This window comes from Phascolarctos cinereus, unplaced genomic scaffold, assembly GCF_003287225.1.
Source record: "Phascolarctos cinereus isolate Bilbo 61053 unplaced genomic scaffold, phaCin_HiC Scaffold_726;HRSCAF=1367, whole genome shotgun sequence".
In the NCBI taxonomy this organism is placed as follows: domain Eukaryota; kingdom Metazoa; phylum Chordata; class Mammalia; order Diprotodontia; family Phascolarctidae; genus Phascolarctos; species Phascolarctos cinereus.
This window is the reverse complement of record NW_027556098.1, coordinates 334,102,986-334,124,268: the sequence shown is the minus strand read 5'-3', so window position 1 is coordinate 334,124,268 and position 21,283 is coordinate 334,102,986. Positions and strand designations below refer to the sequence as shown.

At 40.2% G+C, this 21,283-nt stretch overlaps 1 protein-coding gene across 2 annotated transcripts in view; it reads left to right on the top strand.

The window, feature by feature from the left end:
* Window positions 1–4,308: 4,308 nt before the first annotated feature.
* Window positions 4,309–21,283, top strand: part of NOX4 (NADPH oxidase 4) — a 232,975-nt gene continuing 216,000 nt past the window's right edge. Inside the window, exons 1-2 of one of the 2 annotated variants that reach the window (XM_020993815.2) lie at window positions 4,309–5,047; window positions 5,872–5,967. In XM_020993815.2, coding sequence (XP_020849474.1) covers window positions 4,991–5,047; window positions 5,872–5,967 — 153 coding nt within the window. In that variant the 5' untranslated portion in view covers window positions 4,309–4,990. Of the gene's footprint in view, window positions 5,048–5,871; window positions 5,968–21,283 lie in introns of those variants that run through there. The other variant, XM_078156966.1, reaches the window with a different exon arrangement.

Sequence of the window (21,283 nt, the reverse complement as noted above, 5' to 3'; positions counted from 1 at the left end):
CCTCATTTTTTCAACTGAAAGTACTTTCTCTAGAGTTTCCAATAATCCTAGAGTTGACATTAGTTAATGGTCTTTTCTCAGTCCTCACCCTAGTTGACTTCTCTGCAGCATTTGGCACTCTTGATCACCTTCTTCTCCTTGGTACACTCGTCTGTCTAGGTTTTTGCGACATTGTTTATCATGGTTCTTCTCCTACCTATCTGAGTTCTCCTTCTTAGCCTAATTTTGGGGGGTCCTCATCCATTCCTCCCACTAATTATGGGTGGACTTCCAGGCTCTTTCCTGGGTTCTCTTCTCTTTTCCCTCTGTTGGTTTTCTCACCAGCTGCCTTGAATTCAATCTCTACCCTGATGTTCCTCGGATCATTTACCCACTCCTAAGCACTAGATATATCTCCAACTGCCTGCCTATTGGTCACCTTGAACTGAATGTCCCCTAGCTGCCTTAAACTCAATATGTCCAATATTTTTTTCTTTCCTCCAGAGCCCTCTCCTCTTTCTATCTTTCCTATGACTGTGGAGGGCAGAATCACCATCTCAATCAGTTTTACTTTTTCTAATGTCTCTTGTGCACTCCCTCTTCTCCCCTCTGACCCTGCTAACTCAGGCCTTCATTACCCTATTCATAGACTATTGCAATGGCCTGCTTGTGGGTTTACCTGCCTCAAGTCTATCCTAGCTTCAACAAATTCTTCATTTACTTCTCAAGCTGAGCTTCCTAAAGTATGGGTCCAACCATGTAACCCTCTCCTCTATTCAATAAACTCTAGTGGCTCGCTATTACCTTGAGGATCAACTAAAGACTTCTCTATTTGGCATTTGGCACGCTTCATAAACTGGCCTCCTACTGACTTTCCAGACTTTTTACACCTTACTCTTTCTCTCTCCTTCTGCTCCTACATTAAAATTGGCCTCTTTGCTATTCCTTCCATAATACTCTATCTCTTGACTGTGCAGTTTCATTGATTGTCTTCCAAGCCTAGAACTGGGAGATGAGGAGAGAGATCTAACAGCTACCTTGACTTCCTTCAAGTTCTAGTCTATCTTCTAAAGGAAGCTTTTCCAGATCCTCATTAATTCTAGTACTTTCCCTCTGTTGATTATCTCAAATTTATTATATACCTATATCTGTCTATATCTTGTTTGCACATAGTTGTTTGAATGTTATCTTTCTCACTAGACTGTTTGCTCCTTGAGGGCAGAGACTGTCTTTTGTTTTTCTTTGAAATTTCAGTACTTAGCACAGTGACTGGTCCATAGTAGGTACTTAATTAATACTCATTGCCTTGATTTGACTATTGCCTCTCTTGTTCTGGACGTTGCTTTTATTAATTCTACTTAAGATGGCACTATTCTTTTTGGTGGGTTGGTGGGCTGCCAATGACAGAAATTTTTTAACTCTAAGATAAATGAAATACAGAACTTTAGAGCAAAGGAAAAACTCAATTTAGTAAATACAACATAATTTCATTTTGAGCACTTGTGCAAATCAATATATAAGTAGAAGAAATTATTCTTTAATTCGATGGACATCTATTTTGTCCTTACCACGTATAAGAACTGGGAGGAGGCATTTTGAGGGTAAAATCTGGCAAACTTACAATGTAGTACTCAAAGTGGCCACAAGTAATAGCTAAAGGTAACTAGAATTGCAAGTCACCTTGAAGAGTTTCTAGTCCTAAGTACAATTTTTTTGACTTCTAAACTCAATTTTAACGATGAAAAAAATGGAGTCCTAGAAATACAAAATAGTTTGCTTCAGATCATAAGTTTGGGAAGGACCAGTTAGGAAAAGACCCCTAGCTAGTTGATTCTCAGTCTTGTCACTCTCTTTACCACTCTTTAAACAGCTTTGTTTTTATTTAACAAAACACAGGAGTACATGTGTCCTACATAACAGAATTATCAGAGAGATAAATATGACACACATGGTAGGCATTCAACTAAATCATTCTAGGCCACAGACACTTGGAGCTACATTGAATCTTAGAGGTCAACTAGAAGACCTATGTAAGGTAGTCAATGAGAGGGCTAGGGTTTGATCCAAAGACTTCTGGTTTCAAATATGATGCTCCTAATTTACCATGTTTGTAATTATCCACATGCTTGATTTTGTAATGTCCAGCATATTTGCTTTGCTGAAATTTATAGAACACCATTATGAAATTCTCAACTGGTCAACACAGAGATAGGATCAGTCTGTTTTTCTGATGATGTTTCAGAGTTAAAGACATAGGGATGAGAGATGCACATTTTCCCCCTTCTTAGAATCTAAGTCCTTGGATGCAACCTTTGGACTGAGTCCAAGTTTTACAGAACAAATTCTTTTATTAAGGGAATTTGTTCTGTGAAATTTGGATTCAGTTAAAGGGCCACACCTGAGGAACTAGAGGGCCACATATGGCCTCAAGGCAGAAGATTCCCTACCCCTGACTTAAATCCAGGGCTGTAGCCAAGTATCTTTAAACCAGTGATCAGATTATATTCTTTAGCTTTCCTACATTTTTGCTCTTCACAACCTATTCCTTGCTAAAGTCCCAAACATCTACCATTTTACTTGAGCTATCCTAGTAGTGATTTCACACTTGCTGCAACTTTTGCATGGTTCTACTTTCTGGATGTTTAAAAAGGTTAACAAAATTTTTTTTTAGAATAAATGATAAAATTTACATACTTGGTAATATATATAGGAGCTGATTAAGGAGTATTTAATAATATGTAGCAGAGGTTCTTGAAAACTTCCATGGACTCCAGGGACATGGTGATTCATCACTTAGGCCTTTTCAGGATGATAAACTTCTTGGCCATGTGGTGCCCAGGGCTGAAAGAACTTGTCACTTTGGTATGACACAGAAATCCCTGAGTGATTCCTTGATTTCCCCCATCCTTTGGAGCAGCTGGGGGTGATGCATTAGTTAAAAGAAAAAAAAGCTTCCAGCTGTTTCTCTTTTTTTGACCCTCCAGGTGGCATTATGTAACTCCAAGACTCCCTGTAAGGGATGGGTCTGTGGATATGCTTTTTCCCATCCTGGTAACAGTGATAGTTACAGCAGAGGCACTCCATAAAAACAGCTTTTGTTTTGCCTGAATCCGTGGTTGCCTTTTCCACTTCATGTTTCTGTTCCTGGGTAGGCGACTAAGGATCAGTGTTGAGATGAATTTGTTCAGACTTAGAAGTGACATAGATTCAGCTGACAGTCATTAAGGGAACATTGAATATTGTCTAGAAGGGCAGACAAAACCCTTGGGCTGGGTAGAGAGAAGCCATTGACTTTGAAGGAAATAGTGTAGAACTAAGGTGAATTGTAAAATGTTTAAACAGTATTCTGAATACTGTTTTATAATTTGTTGAGGTTTGGGTCAACCTCTCAGCAGGTTGTAACAGTAGTTTTAAGTTAAGTTACTGAATCGTCTTGTAAGTCATTTTCCCCCAATATGTTCTGTGAGTCTTTCATATTTAGCCTTTCTTTTGTGTGTAGGAAATAACTGCCTGTCTTATGCCAAATTAACCTTGTGTATTGAGTACCATTTTTACTTGCCCCTTGAGAACTAGACTTGTAATAACAAACTAAGGATTAAGCAATTTTACATTTATGAATAGAGTGACAAAGTTAACAGTAATATTAATGGCTAACACTTATATGGCACTTTAAGGTTTACAACGTGATCGACATACTATCTCTTTTGATTCCACACCAACCCTGTCAGGTAGTTACTATTATCATCTTCATTTTACAGGTGAGGAAACTGAGGCACACAGAGGTTAAATGAATTGCCTAGGGAGTTTCTTAAGTCAGAATTCAAATTCAGCTCTTCCTGACTCTAAGTCAGACACTCTCTCCACTGTGCCCTTGAACCAGCTTCCCTCTCTTTAGTGGCGAGTACATTCTACCCCCTCCCAACTGAATACTTGGGACCGTGCCTAGGTCCTGAGCAGATGGGCCCCTTAGGAAGTGGTCCTTAACGTGAGAAATGAATGCCTGTATTGTTATTGCAGGGGTGAATGATACATACTTAGACACCCCTACCCCCCATCCCATTACTACCTAGAAGTAAACTTTCACCATGAAGAGCTCTTCTGTTTTAAAGTGTTACAAGCTGCCTTCTGAGTAATTGGGGAGGGGGAGGAAGGTGAGTGTAGCCTGGAGGTGATGGTTCCAGCGGCTGCTATTTGAGGCTGAGGGATTGCTGTTGGACGGCAGGGGAAGGGGGAAGCTCGCACACAAAAGGCGATTTCCGGCTCTAATTTCCCTCGCTCTACTCCCACATCTTGGACTGTTTTGGGAAGCAGTAAAGGAGAACTTGGTTGGGTCAACGAAAGAAAAGACAGGAAGGGAAAAAAGGAGTTGAAGGGAAGACGGGGAATCAAGCTGTTCCCATTTTATTGTCTTTAGCATTATCATCATTCTTATTTTGGAGCCCCCGAGGCTAGGTCTGAGTCAGCTAGAGGGACGCCTTCTCGTTTCCAGCCTGGGACGTCTAGAACAGGAACAGCAAGAGCGAGACCCTGCCCAGACAAAGGGGTCCTTGCGCTTCCGTGCAGGGAGGGAGGGAGAGACTGAGAGAGGGAGGAAGGAGGGAGCTCCTACTGCCGCCACGCCACTCTTGCTGCTGCTTCTGCACCTACGAGCGAGCGAGACTGTGCCTCGCAGAGAAAGTGAGAGCAGGCAGGAGCGCAGCGGACCAATCTGGGAGCCCCAGAGAAACCAGGACTGCGAGGTCAAGCAGGCAAGAAGGCAAGCTGGCTAGGAGAGCAGCCTCCCCGGGAGCCCAGGCGGCGGAAGAAGCGAGATACAGGCTTTGATCCAATCAGAGGACTAGATCCGCGCTGGGCTCCAACTCTCCGCCTCTCTCTTTCCCCCACCCTGCTTGTCTTTATTCTTCCCTCTCTTCTACTCCCCCTCCCCCCCTCGCACAACTGCAACAGCTGCAAAAACTGCTGTCGGTGATCTCGCAGGTCCTTTCGTTGGGCTGGCCGGGGGGGCTGCAGCATGGCTTTATCGTGGAGAAGCTGGTTAGCAAACGAAGGGGTTAAACACCTCTGCCTGGTAGGATGGGGGCTCTGCCCTTCTTTTCCCTTCTGTCAATTGAAAAGTTTTGATTCTTTGTGTATGTCTATTGGAGTGGGAGTATAATGGGGCGTTTACTACTGCTTGAAAATGTTGCTAACATAAAAAAAGAGATATGTATTTTAGGCATACAATAATATGCTAATTTACATTTGGGTGCTTCTATTGATCTTTATATATAGTTTAGCTCTACTGTCTACTGGAGGAGAATGTTGAGAGTGTAAAGTGGGCATTGCCATGTGAATATTTCTCTTCTGTTGATCGGCTTGTTTTAACAATTCCCTCCTATATTTAGTTTTTCTACATTCTTCTAACAGCAGTAAAAATTTTGTGTGTTTGTAAGTGGGGATGACGTTAGGGATGCGTGGGTGCCCCAGGGTGTCAAATCTGGTGAATGAAGTCAGGAAAATGCACTGGATTAGCATTACAGGGTCTGACTCTAACTGCCATTTCTGCAGTTTGCTCCCTATGTGACCCTAGCCAAGTGACAACTAATTCCTAAACCTTAGTTTCCTCATCTGTAACATGAAGGAATAGACTGAATGAAGGTTGAAGTTTTTTGTACTTCTACACTTTGTGTAGTTACATAGGAGTAGAGACTTGCCCATGTCTCAGAAAACCTGTTTGAATCTAAAATGTTTTCAATTGGACAGAGAACCTGACTAAAGTATTTTTTTAAAAATTTTTAATGATACTTGTTTTTTTGGTTGATTGAAAACACTTAAGTAGCGGGGTGGTATTCCAGTTTTTACTTGTAGATTTCATTGACTTGTTGTTTGTTTCTTTTGTCTTGATTGTTTTAGCTCATCTGGCTCTCTCTCAATGTCCTACTTTTTTGGAAAACCTTCCTGCTGTATTATCAAGGACCAGAGTATTATTATCTCCACCAGATGTTGGGGGTAAGTGTGACTCAACTGATGATCTTTGACCATACCAATGAGGCTGGTATAAGGGGAGGAAAGGAAGAGAGGAGTATGGGAGTCAAAATGTTGCTGAAGATCTTTCTTTGCAGAGGAAGTTAAGACAGATTTCTTGCCAAACACTTTACTTTTATTTTCTCCAGGTAGGAAAGGGTAATGTTGTTGAAGAACAAAGGGAATTATCTAATCAGTGGAAATGAATGAACTGCAGGAACCTTAGTCTAGTGCTTGGGAAAAACCTCTTCTTGCTGCCAGATGCAGGGAGCACTTAAGGATTTGGCATACAAACATGATCAACAGATGACTGAGGTTTTAGTTTTCAGTCATCCAAGCTTCAGCCAACCTGTGAGCTTATTCAGAGGAGCTTGTGTCTTTTGCTGCCAATTCTCAGGAAACATGTGCTTTACAGACCTAGTTAATAATCCTGGGCATCTCTTAATCAATTAACTGACAATGTCAGTGATCTTGACTTATTACAGAAATGTTATATACTGTGCAAAATTTCCCCTAAGTCCGTTCTTGTCTAGTGCTTCCTTTTTTCTTTGCCATACGTCTCATACTTCCTTCTTTCCTGTGTACCATACCCCTTGCAGAGGGGAGAGAAACAGACTTAGGAGAGGTACTTTTCTTATGTATCTAAATGCTTTAGAGCAACAGGATTGAATCATATCATAGGAGTACCAGTAATTTTGCCAACTTTCACAATGTATTCTAGTGGCTAAGAAAATGTCCTACCTAGGTAATAGTGAGCACGATTTTTAATGTCTTAAGCTATCATTATTTCACTTTTCTTCTTCCCCTTCTCTCCCTCACCCAAAACAAAGCAAAATAGGCCAGCGAATTCTCAGTATAGAAACCATATCCATCATGAATCTGTACTGATCAGTAGGTCCTCTATAATTTATATCCTTGCTGCACTATAACCTGCCAGTGATCATGTAAGCTAGCAAGTGTCATTGGTGATGCTTGAACCCAGGTCTTCCTCACTCCAAAACTAGTCCTCTACCTACTGTATCACATTTTAGTCTGGTTGTTGTTAAGTAGTTGTAATCATTTTGAACTATATACTTTCCAAATGAGATTTGGTAAATTTCCTTATCCTTGATGGCTCAGATTCATTTTGCATAAGGATCAAATTGGGACCTTTAGAAGGAATCAAAAGAAAGGCATAGTGCTGCTTTTCATCACCTTCCCTGCCCCCACCCCAACCAAACACTATTGATATTTAGCACTGTGGGCTGCCTAGCTTAATGCTTTGGAAGCTTAGGTAATATTTGGGCTTGTGACTTTACAAGATATAGTACTCTCAAGGAAATACTAATTTGTCACTATAGGCAAGGCAGTTTACTACTATTTATATTCAAGGAACTATGCTTGATATTGGACTATTTTCATTTAATTCAATAAGCTTAAATCCTGGGATTTAAAGCTAGAAAAATGACTCAGCTTTTTCCTGAGATGGCTAGGTAGAATAGTAGAGGCCCAGAGAGTTTAAGTGATATTCCCATTATAGACGGGAACAGAAGGAGGATTTGAACCCAAATCCTCTGATATAAAATCTAAAGCCTTTTTATTTTAACATGCTGCTTCATTAAGTGACATATAATAAGCCTTTTATTTCTTCTCACTTCTTTCTACCTGAACTCTCTCCCTCCCTTCCCCTAAACTTTTTGTTGCTGCCAAAATTGTCTTCCTTATACATTGATCTGGTTGTATCAATTTCCATAATGTTAGTGACTTCTTGGAGGTTCATTATTCCCTAATAAGTAAAGTTCATACTCTTTAGCCAAGCATTTAAGGTCTACTATAATCTGGTGTCACCCACCTTTTTGCCTTTATGTCATACTTATGCTTAGTACTCTACCATATAATTCTAGTAGGCCAGACCACAGTACTCTTTGTACTCTAAATACACTCTGTGCTTTTCCCCCTCCCAGGCTTTGCTCATACTGTTCTCTGTGGCCCAAATGCCCTCACTTTTCACTTTTACAGTCTGACTTTAGTGTTACTGAATTTTTAATATATCCCCATATTTTGTCACACTCCACATTTGTTAGGTTCTTTTCCTCTGTAGATCTTCAAATGTAATTTGTGCACCCATTTTAAACTTACTTTTGTATTAATTTGCAGAATAATTATCTCTGTATATGTTTTATCCCACTACTAAACTGTAACCTTCATGAGGGCCTGGACTAGTTCTGCTAGTTCTTATCTAACCTTTGTGTCTTACACACACACACACACACACACACACACACACACACACACACACACACACACACACGTAGTGTTTCCTCATCAACAAGGGTCACAAATGCCTATTGAACTGGATGCATTAAAGTTTGTCTGAGCTAAGTTTTTCTTTGGGAGTTTGTTTCACATCTTTGATAATGAAAAAATAAGAAAACTCTTGAGATGCAAAGCTGGCTCTTGTTCAAGAGTTATGGGTTGTGTTAATGTAAAATCTGAGGGCAGACAACTTGGAAAGCTAAAATTGAACTTTGGAATTTAGTTCTCTAGCAGTCAAGATTATAACATGCATAAACTCGGGATTGTTGTTGTTCTTGTGTTTTTTTTAATAGTTTATGGGGGCAGGGACTAATTACTGTGGGCTTGAGTTCTTTGGAAGGTGATTTAAAAAAAATTCTTGTTTCTTAGTCGTGAAGTTGTTATAAAGACATATGTAGCTTGTGTTTGTGTGTGTGTGTGTGTGTGTGTGTGTGTGTGTGTGTGTGTGTTGTATGCTGGAATTGGAGCAAGGAAGACATGAGGTTAAATCCACCTTCAGACACAGGCTGTGTTAGCCAATGCAAGCCAAATCATCTCTTTCAGCCTCAGTTTCATCATCTATAAAATGGGGATAAAAACAACCTACTTCACAGGGTTGTTCTGAGGATCAGTATATTTAAAACACTACTCAGACCTTAAACCATTATGTGAATGCTAACCATTATTATCATTATGTTAATGAGACTCCAAAGTAGTAAAGTAGACATTGACAACATGAAAGCCATTGAGGGGAGTAAGAAGAATAGCAAGCAAGGGAAAAGTAGGATGAGCAGGTCACTGTAAAATAGCTTTTATAATTACATAAGAAGTGTTACAATAGATCAGACCATGAGTTATCCAGCCGAACTTTCTGTCTTTGACAATGTCATTGAGCAACCTGTGGTAGTAAGGTATGGTTTCCTCCGTGGCATCAAGCATGAAGGTAAAAGATTAGATCCATTGATCTCTCAGCCCCCAAAACAGCATGGTATAGTAGAGAGAGGAATTGTTGTTATTTGTCCTTTGTTCTCAAAGAAGACCATAAGATCAAGAAGGTGATGCCATGACACGCAAGTGAATTGGATTTAAGTGAGGGAGAGCTGTGCAAAGTCACCAGCCTCACTTTCTCCTCTGGAGCTATCTAGGTCCAGTGGCCAGATACAGATCAGCACAACTGGAGATGGCCCAGGATGCAGTGGGTGACCTTGGCCTTTTCAAGCTAAGGTCTTTAACCGGTCTCAGTTTGACTGATTTTAAGTCAGAGGACTTTTATTTGAACATTTGGTTTAAATATCACCCATTTGAGACTTGCTAGAGCTTGTCTTTATGACCTTATCTCTTTCTTCCTTTCCAGTCTTCTTCCATATACAACTCTATATTCCAACCATACTGGCTTACTTGATGTGTTCCTCACACACAGTACTCCATTTACAATCTATATGCCTATTCATTAGCTAGCTCCCATACCTTTGTCTTAGAATCCTTGGCTTCATTCAAGATCATCTCAAATACCACCCAGGAGATCTTTCCGGGTTCCCTCCAACTTTCAGAGTCTTTCCCTTGATGGCTACTATCCATCTTCCTCTCCATGCTAAGTGGCTTCCCCTTAAGTTTACCTCCAATTTGCCTTGTATATAGCTTGTACAGACCTAATTATTTACTTACTTTCCCTCCCATTAAAAAATGAGCTCCTCAAGGGCAGGGACTATTTTTGTCTTTCTTTGTGTCTTCAGTGGTTAGCATATGGCTTGGCAAAAAAATAAGAGCTTAATAAAAATTTTGTTGACCTGTTGACTATGAATCTTTTATAAACCTACTTATTATGTACATACTATGTTTCCCATTAGAATGTAAGCTATTTGAGAGCAAGATCAGATTTTGCTTTTTCTTTGTACCCACTCAGTTTAGCATAGTGCCTGACATGTAGTTAATAAATGATGATTGAATGATTAAGGGGAATCACTTTTCCAGTGTGTGGAGGATGAATTGTAGTGGAGAAAGAGTTCACTTACAAAGATATAGCTATGGACAAGGAGAGTGTAATAAGGGCTTGAATTAAGGTCATAGCTGTGTAAGTAGTTATAAATGAGTTAGATGTGAAAGGCGGTAGAAGAATCAGTAGTACGTGGCAACTGATGGATATTGGATTGATGGGGCATGAGATATCATGGATAATGCTGAGATTATGAATCTAGGTGACTAGAAGCATGATGGTGCCCATTCCAGATACAGAAAAAGCTGATGCCATGAAAACATTCCTTTGAGACTATTGATATAAATAAAAAATCTGATAATTTCAGAATACTAAAGTTAGGTGGCAAATCAGAAATGTGTCTTTACCTTGTGATGCCTAATATCACATGAAAAAGTAGATTAGGGATGCATAGAACGAAGTGCTAGGTGATTTCTTGGTGTAAAAGTCATTGTTTACATAGACAGATCATGGAAAGCTTTAAGGTAGATGTGGCATTTGAGCCCAAACCTAAGGCATAGGAAGAAAGAATTCCACAAGTGTGTAGTGGGAAGGACAGGATGCTTGCTTTGGGGAAAAGTTGCCATAGAAGGCCCCTATTTTCCAACTCTGGGAATCTAAAATGATCAGATTTCACTTTAGTTATATTAACTTTTTTCCCCAGTGGAATGTTTTGATGGTGCCATCTTAAATGTGTGGTTTATTTTGGCTTGAATCCCCTGGTCATGTCATTGAATCTTTCGGTAATGGATTGTTTGTTTTCAACATGAGTATCTCTGCTGATCTGATAATATAGTGTTTTGTTTTTATTTTTTCTACTCTCTTGGACATCTGCTAAGTGGTCATGCAAATCCTATTTCTTTTACTCTTTAAACCAGATTTGCTCAACTTGCACTCTTTCTCTTATTTTTTAAAACTTCTTGGGAGGACCCATCATTATCCTAGATGTGTTTGAGAAACATTAACAAAATTATCCTTGGGACAACTCCGCGAGTTATGTCATTACTCACATTTTGCTAGGCTGGACTCTGATGTCATGCAAATTTCCCAAGGCCAACTGTAGAGGGGAAATGAGAATTTTAAGATAGTTTGGTATTCAGAACTGGAGATAGCAGCCTGCTCTGTTGGAAATCATTTTACTCCAGTATTTAAGAAGGGAACTGAGGACCAGGTAACTCATTCCCATTCCTTACTGAGTATAAAAGCAGACCTAGATTACTTCTTTCTGTTAGATATGCTCTATGTTGTAATTTTCTTGGTTTTGGTTCAGTGAGCATTTTGAAGCTAAGCGATGTTTCTTCTCAGACAGATGAGTCATTTTTCTTATCAATTTCCATTAATTGACCATGGGCAGCTGAAAGTATTTTGATTTGGGGTGCTGGAGAATCTAGAGCTCCCCATATTCTAAATCTTGTTTTTAGTCATCTCAATCTGTTAGATATTTTCCCTTCCCTCCTTTACCTACTTTACTGCCACAGGTCTTTTGATGTCACTGTTGAAGACAGAAACTTGAACTGGATAACTCATAATCTGATCCACTGTAACACATATAATTATAAAAGCTGATTTAAGGTGAGGTACTAATTCCACTCTTCCCCTGCATGTTTTCTTTATAAGGGAGCATTTAATAATTTGTTTAGGTGTGAAGGATTGGGTGAGTTTGAAATTGTCATAGGCCATAGCAATCCATTTTTAGAGACTGTGCATGAGCACCATGTGATCATGTACATTGTAGATATGTTTATATATATGCAAAATTTAGACTCTCTAATACATGAGCATGAGAAGCAACAAGATATCATAGATAAGAGGATTGGCATTGGAATGAGGAAGACCTAGATTCAAGTCCTACTTGTTGCATGACCTTGGGCAAGCCACTAGGCCCCAACCATCTCAAGGCAATAAGTTAGAGATTATCTGCTGCTCTGCTTTGGTGGAAATAGTTTCCAGTTGGAGATTTTTCCACAAATGTGAAATCACAAATCTGGATCTCCCTCCCTCCCCAAAATCCCCAAAATTACATTTTTGATATTAGTATTAAATTAAAATTAAATTAAAGTGTTAAAGTACAATTGTTGGATGACTAGAAGACTTGGACTATAATAATCTCCAAAGAATTGAAAATTAATACCATAGAAAGGAGTAGAGAATTATATAGTAGGCATGAGGAAACTGCAACATGTGTTGTGATAATATTTTAAAAATAACAATAATTATAATAATAACTCACATTTATGTAAGACTTTAAGCTTTGCAACATGATGTACATATGTTATCTGATACTCACCACAACCTTGTGAGGTAGGTGTTATTATTATTCCCCTATTACAGATGGGGAAACTGAAGCTAGGAGAGATTAAGTGACTTGCCCAGGGTCATACAGGTAGCAAGTATCTAATCATTGGAAGGCATATTCAAATCAATGAGATCATAATATAGGGAAAGTGCCATGATGTGAGAGACTATTCCTTATCTAAACTTTGTATTTCCGTAGCACCTAGTACTATGCTGTTCGTACAGTAGGCATATGATAATTATTTATTGAATTGTATGAACAACTAGCTCTTTATTAATTATAAAGATAGATGCTTATAAAATTGAATGATGGAGACCAGTGGGTATGGAAAGGTGAGAAAATTTGCTCCTTCTATCCCATGATAGGATCTCTTAGTCACATGTGTTTATGGGTCACATATATGTATGCATACACATATATTCATATCCATACACACAATTTGTTTAATCAATAAGTATTTATTAAGCACTGACTTCATACCAGGCACTGTGCTCAGCAAATCTTTATGAAGCATTTGCTAGCTTCAAGGCTCTCTACCAGGTTCTAGGGGACACAAGAATTCAATAAAACAAGGGCCCTGTCTTCAAGGAATTTATGATTTCCATGTAACTCATATGGACAAACTTTTCTATCTACTCTCAGCTGCTGGCATGCTCTTTATGTATCAATCCTGAGCTTTCTGCTTTGATCAAAATTAAAGTTAGGAAGGATTTTCCTACATAGTAAGCTTTATTTGTTGAATGGGATTGTATTGAAAATATTACCAATTTGTATCTTGATATTCTTATCTCCCCTCCCTCCCAACCCACACCCTAGGTCACCACTCTATTTAGTTTTCCCAGGGAGCTAAATCTAAATGCAGAGGAATTTGGTGGAATTTATCCTTCAAATAATACATGTAAATTCAACACATTTGCTAGAGAGCAGCTATGCACTTTTTAGACTACAGCTGAATGAATGTCCTTGTTCAAGAACCAATGGTAATCACTACTTCTGTACATATGAGTATACTTAGCCATTCAGGGAAATAGCTGCCCCCAGAAGCTTTTTTTTTTTGTTCCATCCAACTTTTGTTCTATGCAACACACCCCTTTTATGTTACTTAGAATTTTGACTAAGCTTACTTTTCTTGAATTATGTGTTCATAAAGATAAATGTTTTAAGGGACCCTATTTTTTTAAACTCAGTCCTAAGGGAAAGCAGCTTGGGATCAGACTTTTTCAGGTTACTAACTTTCATAACTTGAATGTGTGAAATCCATCTGAGAAGGAGTAGGGTATGTGATAGGAGAAGCTTACTCATGTGCTGGTAAGTGTTTAACAATTGGCTCTCTGGAAAAAATATATAAGCAGGACACACTTTTAAATTTAATCTACATTAGTAACATTTTCTTCATCACTCTTCTAAGTCTAGATAATCAACAGAGCAGTAAATCAAACTCCAACTTTAACTATTTGGTGGTGGTGGTGGTGGGAGTTCTGAGGTATAAATGCTCACATTTAACAATTGGCTCTCCTAAGCTAGTACAGAGCTGGCTCCAGCACATCTTGATGATCTTGGTTGGGTGTCAGGAATTGCAGAGTGCAACAATGAGGAAGACCTCATGGATTTGAATTGAAGAAGTTTTTTTTTTTAATCCCCTATAGTGTCTAGCACAGTGTCAGGCGCAGATACAAGCCATAAGTATTTGTTGCAGTGGATAACACAGTATGCAAAATAAGAAACACATGTTGGGATGTGGCCAGTGTGGGTATTTGTTTTGCTTGACTCTGCATATTTGTTATATGCACTTCCCTTTCCTCCCCTGTCCTCTCCTTTCCTCCCCTCTCCTCCCCTCTCCTCCCTTGTCCTCTCCTCTTCTTTCCTCTCCTCTCCTCCCTTGTTCTCTCCTCCCCTGTCCTCTCCTTTCCTCCCCTCTCCTCCCCTGTCCTCTCCTTTCCTCCCCTCTCCTCCCTTGTCCTCTCCTGTCCTCCCTTGTCCTCTCCTGTCCTCCCTTGTCCTCTCCTGTCCTCCCTTGTCCTCTCCTGTCCTCTCTTCTCCTCTCCTGTCCTCTCCTCCCCTGTCCTCTCCTTTCCTCCCCTCTCCTCCCCTCTCCTCCCCTGTCCTCTCCTTTCCTCCCCTCTCCTCCCTTGTCCTCTCCTGTCCTCCCCTTGTCCTCTCCTGTCCTCCCTTGTCCTCTCCTGTCCTCCCTTGTCCTCTCCTGTCCTCCCTTGTCCTCTCCTGTCCTCTCTTCTCCTCTACTGTCCTCTCTTCTCCTCTCCTATCCTCTCTTCTCCTCTCCTATCCTCTCTTCTCCTCTCCTGTCCTCTCTTCTCCTCTACTGTCCTCTCCTCCCCTGTCCTCTCCTTTCCTCCCCTCTCCTCCCTTGTCCTCTCCTGTCCTCCCTTGTCCTCTCCTGTCCTCCCTTGTCCTCTCCTGTCCTCTCTTCTCCTCTACTGTCCTCTCCTCCCTGTCCTCTCCTTTCCTCCCTCTCCTCCCTTGTCCTCTCCTCTTCTTTCCTCTCCTCTCCTCACTTGTCCTCTCCTCCTCTGTCCCTCCTTTCCTCCCCTCTCCTCCCTTGTCCTCTCCTGTCCTCCCTTGTCCTCTCCTGTCCTCCCTTGTCCTCTCCTGTCCTCCCTTGTCCTCTCCTGTCCTCTCTTCTCCTCTACTGTCCTCTCCTCCCCTGTCCTCTCCTTTCCTCCCCTCTCCTCCCTTGTCCTCTCCTCTTCTTTCCTCTCCTCTCCTCCCTTGTCCTCTCCTTTCCTCCCCTCTCCTCCCTTGTCCTCTCCTCTTCTTTCCTCTCCTCTCCTCCCTTGTCCTCTCCTCCCCGTCCTCTCCTTTCCTCCCCTCTCCTCCCTTGTCCTCTCCTCTTCTTTCCTCTCCTCTCCTCCCTTGTCCTCTCCTCCCCGTCCTCTCCTTTCCTCCCCTCTCCTCCCTTGTCCTCTCCTGTCCTCCCTTTTCCTCTCCTGTCCTCCCTTGTCCTCTCCTGTCCTCCCTTGTCCTCTCCTGTCCTCTCTTCTCCTCTACTGTCCTCTCCTCCCCTGTCCTCTCCTCTCCTCCCCTCTCCTCCCTCATCCTCTCCTCTTCTTTCCTCTCCTCTCCTCTCCTCCCCGTCCTCTCCTTTCCTCCCCTCTCCTCCCTTGTCCTCTCCTGTCCTCCCTTGTCCTCTCCTGTCCTCCCTTGTCCTCTCCTGTCCTCTCTTCTCCTCTACTGTCCTCTCCTCCCCTGTCCTCTCCTTTCCTCCCCTCTCCTCCCTCATCCTCTCCTCTTCTTTTCTCTCCTCTCCTCCCTTGTCCTCTCCTCCCCTGTCCTCTCCTCCCTTGTCCTCTCCTGTCCTCCCTTGTCCTCTCCTGTCCTCCCTTGTCCTCTCCTCTCCTCCCCTGTCCTCTCCTGTCCTCCCTTGTCCTCTCCTGTCCTCCCTTATCTTCTCCTGTCCTCTCCTCCTCTCCTGTCCTCTCTTCTCCTCTCCTGTCCTCTCCTCCCCAGTCCTCTTCTTTCCTCCCCTCTCCTCCCTTGTCCTCTCTTCTCTCCTCCCTTGTCCTCTCCTCTCCTCCCTTGTCCTCTCCTGTCCTCTACTTTCCTTGGAGATAGGAGAGTAAATGCTTGTTAATTAGAAAAAAAAGAAAAATGTTAAGCTGTTGGTTCTCACTGTAAATGAAATAGGAAGAGAGAGAACTAGAAGGGTGGACATGGCTCCTACCTTTGGTCTGCATGTCTGATTTCATTGGTAGAGAGAACTCTGAGGAAATATCCTCTATCTATTCAGATTAACTATCTGAAATTAATTAAGACAATTGTCTGGGATACTAAGAAGTACAAAGACTTGCCCAGGGATCGTAGGCATTATGTGTCAGAGGCAAGGCTTGAGCCCAGGTCTTCCTTACATTGCTGAAGTCCATTCTACATGCATTTCCTCACATGGCTTCTCTAGGCAACAATAATTTGCTGAGAGAGATTTGTTCCTTTTACTGTTAGGACAACAGCATGCTCAGATGCCATGTGCACAAGCAGACTGAAATATTATTTGTTAATGAAGAGACTGCTTGTTTTTCAGTCAGCTGGAACATTTTCAGGTTCAATCCCCATGTTAACCTCTGGTTGCTTCTCAGGTTGTTGAGGAGAGAAGGGCACCATGTACTGTTTTGCTTAATTGGAACAAAGGTTGTCATCACATGATTTATAGTTGCAGGATAAAACATATTTCAGAATGAGACTGTACTTACAGATCTTTTTTGAGTCTAATAAAAGAATAATTAAACTTAGAAAATAATGACCACTCTAATGAGAAACCCATAAAGGCTTAGGATCTGGGTTCTGGTCTCGGAAAATCCCTTAATATTTCTGGGATTTTCTCTTCCCTTCTGCAAGATGGAATAATACTGCCTACCCTCTTTCGCTTTAAGGATTGTGGAGAAGAATAGATTGTGTGTTTATGAATTTGCAAAATTGGGAGAAATTTCAGATGTCTGGTTCATCTTTCCAAACGATACTATCTATAATTTTTCTGACAAATAGATTTTCCAGTCTTACATACCAACTATGATTCAAGGTGAGGCATTCCAATTTCAGACAAGGTAAATCAATAGGAAGATTTTCTTGATGGCTCCCTGTGATTTTCATGCAGATTCTTGTCCTTTGGGGGTGGGGTGGGGAGTAAGTATGTCCTCATCTAAGGCATTGTTGATAAAAATGTGGAAGGAACATTATATACATATGTGTGTGTGTGTGTGTGTGTGTGTGTACATCTCTCTATCTATCTATCTATCTATCTATCTATCTATCTATCTATCTATCTATAATAAGGAACTGATTCAGATGTGTAAGACTAAGAGTGATTCTATAACAGATAAATGTAAAGGATACAGACAGGCAGTTTTTAAAGGAAGAAATCTTAAGTTATCAACAACCATATGAAAAATGTTCCAAATCATGAATAATTTTTTTTTCATTCATGTTCAACACTTAGTGACCCCATTTGGAGTTTCCCTGGCAAAAATACTGGAGAGGTTTGCCATTTCCTTTTCCAGCTCATTTTATATATGAGGAAACTGAGGCAATCAGAGTTAAGTTACTTTTCCAGGTCACAGAACTAGCAAGTGTCTCAGGCTGGATTTGAATTCACATCTTTTTGACCCCGGACCCAGTGCTCTATCCACTGTGCCACTTAGCTGTCCTATCATTAATAATTAAAGGAATTAAAATTAAAAGCACTCTGAGGCTCTATTTTATACACACAAAATGGGTATTGATGATTATAGAAGAAAATGACAAATGTTGGCAAGGGTTTGGGAAAACGGGCACATGTCCACCCTTAATAGGTCTGTGAATTGATCTAGGTATTCTGGAAATCAGTTTGGAACTATGTCCAGCTATGTATCTCCTAGGTCTAGACCCCAAAGAGATCAAAGAAAGAGGAAAAGGATCCACATGGAAACCCCCTCCCCCAATATTATAGCAGCGCTTTCATAGGAGCAAACAACTGAAAACTGAGGTGTCCATCTAATTGTGGCATATAAATGTAACATAATATTATTATGTCATGAGAAATGATGAAATGAGTGAACAGTTTGAGGAAACGGGGAAGAACTAATGCCAAGTGAAGTTTGAAGAACTAGGTGAACAATTTTTAAAACAACAATAAAATTATAGAGAAAAACAACTTGGAAAGACTTTAGAATTCTCTTTGCTGCAATGACAAGCTATAAATCCAGGACACCAAATATAAAACTCATCACCCAACTTCTACCAGAGAAGTGATGGACTCAAAAGGCAGAGAAACATGGATTTTTGGACATGGCCAATGTCGATATTTATTTTACTACACTATGCATATTTGCCATGAGGGTTTTATCTATTTGATTTTTTGGTTCAATGGGGGTAGCATTAAGAGGGAGACATAATAAATACTTGTAAAATAAATTTTAGTAATAAGTAAAAGAACAAAACAAAATCATTCCTTGGCCTACTTGACTCTCTGAGTCTTCCCTCTGGGTTAGCCTCTCCTACCAGCTGTCTGTTTTTCTTTGCTCTATATGTAAAGATTCCTTTGAAAGATAAGAGGAGCTCTATTTGGAGAAGAAAAAGAAGGGGTGAAATGGAAAAAGCAGGTTAGGTATTGAAAAATACAAAAATTAAAAATGATATACTTTAAGACAAGACAGGATATCACAAATCTTTTCCAAAAAGAAGGAATGTGTAGAGTGAATAGTCAACTTCTCAAGTGCCTTCTTGTTCCTAGATTATAGGAACTGGATATGATAGTCATCTTCTGCTGTTCCTTGTAAATATTTTCTACTTCTGTTTTGACTTATCATAACGAGGCCAAGTAGTATTTAGTTCAGCTTAAGATAAATTAACTCATAACAAGTGGCTTTGCGTTATTCCATCCATTAACTCTTATTTTTGGTTTCTGATGTCAAAAGTAATAAGTAGATTTGATATTGAAACCTGAAACATTTATTAACATACAACCTAGATCCAACTTAATATTTCAGCCTTATTATGCATAACTTCCCTTCATTTACTCTTCTTTACAGTTTTTCTTTTGTGAAATTCTTTATCATGTCTCCTTGCCTTTGTATAGACTGGTCCTCCATGCCTGACCTTATTTCTATGAACATTTTAGAATCTTAAGTTTCATTCAAAACTCAAACACCCCCTCATGCATGAGGACTTTGCTGATACCCTTAGCTCCTGGTGCTTCCTCTAAAAATCACTTTGTATTTATGTTGTCTATATTATGTACATATTATGTTGTCTTTATTATGTGTTCATGTTGTCTCCTCATGTAAACATTTTTAAGACAGGGATTGTTGATTCAGCTAGACTGGCTTACCTGCCCTGTGTGTGGCAGTTGATGGAGAAAGCTGGCCCCTTCTCTACAGGAGGTACTTCTTTGGATGATGATAATCTCTTTAATTATTACTAATTCCAACAAGAGTTTCTTTCCCTGAAATATTATTTTATTTCTCTTGACTATTTTTCTAACCATCTCTTTCTTTCATCCCCTTATTACCTCCTCTTTATTGTGTCTCATCTCATTGTTGTAATATTAATTATAACTTCTACTTATATAGGACTTGCTATGTATATTAGATTTATAAAGTACTCCTACCAATCAACAAGTATTTATTAAGCACCTACTATGTTCCACAACTACAAAGAATGAAACTGTTCCTACTTACTTATATTCTGAGTGAAGCAAAATGCAAAAATATATGTAATGTGACTAGAAAGTTTGCAAATACAATACAAACACAAAGTAATTTAACACAAAGTAGTTAAATTCAAGTTAGTTTGGGAGAGAGAGCTCTAACCATTGGGGTGGGGAAATCAGCAAAGACTTTATGCAGAAAATGGTACTTGAGCTGTGTCATAAAGGAATAGAGGGACATTATCAATGCTTTATATATTTTATAGATTTAAGAATATTATTCTGAGAGCAGATCCATAGGCTTCACCATACTGCTCAAGGGATCCAGGACAAAAAAAAAAGGTTAACAATCTTGAGTATAGAAATCTGGTGTGGGTGAGGATGAGCTGGACTCAAATCTTGCTTCTGACATATCCCTGGGCAAGGCACTTCAATTCTCATTGTTTAGCAAAGTTGCCAGCAGGTGCTGTTCTACACTGATCTAGGGAGTTTTCCCACTGGGGAATTCCCTGCATGAGAGTTTCCTATACTAATGACACAAAGACAGCAATAATTTCTATACCACTTTAAGGTTTGCAAAGTGATTTACATTTATTATTTCCTTTTTTCTTTATTACAACCCTTTAAGGTAAGGGCTATAATATTCTCCTTTTTCCAGATGAGGAAACTGAAGCAGTTAGAGGTTAGATGATTTGCCCAGTGTCACACAGCTGACTAGCAATTGTCTGAGACAGAATTTGTACTCAAGTCTAGCAAGTCTTCAAGTCTTCTATCTGCTGTGCCTCCTCTCTGCCCATTCTGCCATCTACCTGTGGGCCCAATGAAGGAAAAAAAAAATAGTTCTGTGAGTTAGGTAGTACATTCATTGTTTTCCCCAAGCTCAGTGTTTGGGAGGCTCCGAAGGAAAGTATGGGAGAGAAGAGGTATTAGACTGACTACTAAAATGAAGATCTACAGAGCTGTTGTGCTGACCTCATTGTTGTATGCCTGTGAAACCTGGACAGTATACAAGTGCCATGTCAGAAAACCAAATCACTTCCACTTGAATTGTCTTAGGAAGATTCTGAAGATCACTTGGAAGGATAAGATACCAGTTACTGAGATCCTTTCTCGAACTAAATTGCCAAGCATTCAAACTCTACTGCAAAGAGCTCAACCCCAGTGGGCTGGCCACATTGTTCAAAAGCAAAACACATGCTTGCCAAAAAGACTATTTTATGGGGAAATTTCACACAGGGAAAGTGTTCACATGGTGGTCAGAAGAAGTGATACAAGGACACTCTCAAGGTCTCTCTTAAGAACTCTGAAATTGATTGTGTGACATGGGAGACACTGCCACAGGACCACTCAACATGGCGTGCCCATATAAGACGAGGTGCTGTGCTCTATGAGCAAAGCAGAATGGAAATAGCTCAAGAGAAATGCAGTATGTGCAGACTTAGAGAATCTACCCCAAACGTTTATACAAACTATTTGTGCCTGACCTGTGGTAGAGCATTCTGAGTTCGCATTGGTCTGATCAGACACAGTTGGACACACTGAAACTTGTCATTTTGGAACCTTCGAAAACGAAGGAAAACCAATATACCAACCATCAACCCCCAATGATGAGGAAACCAAGACTCTG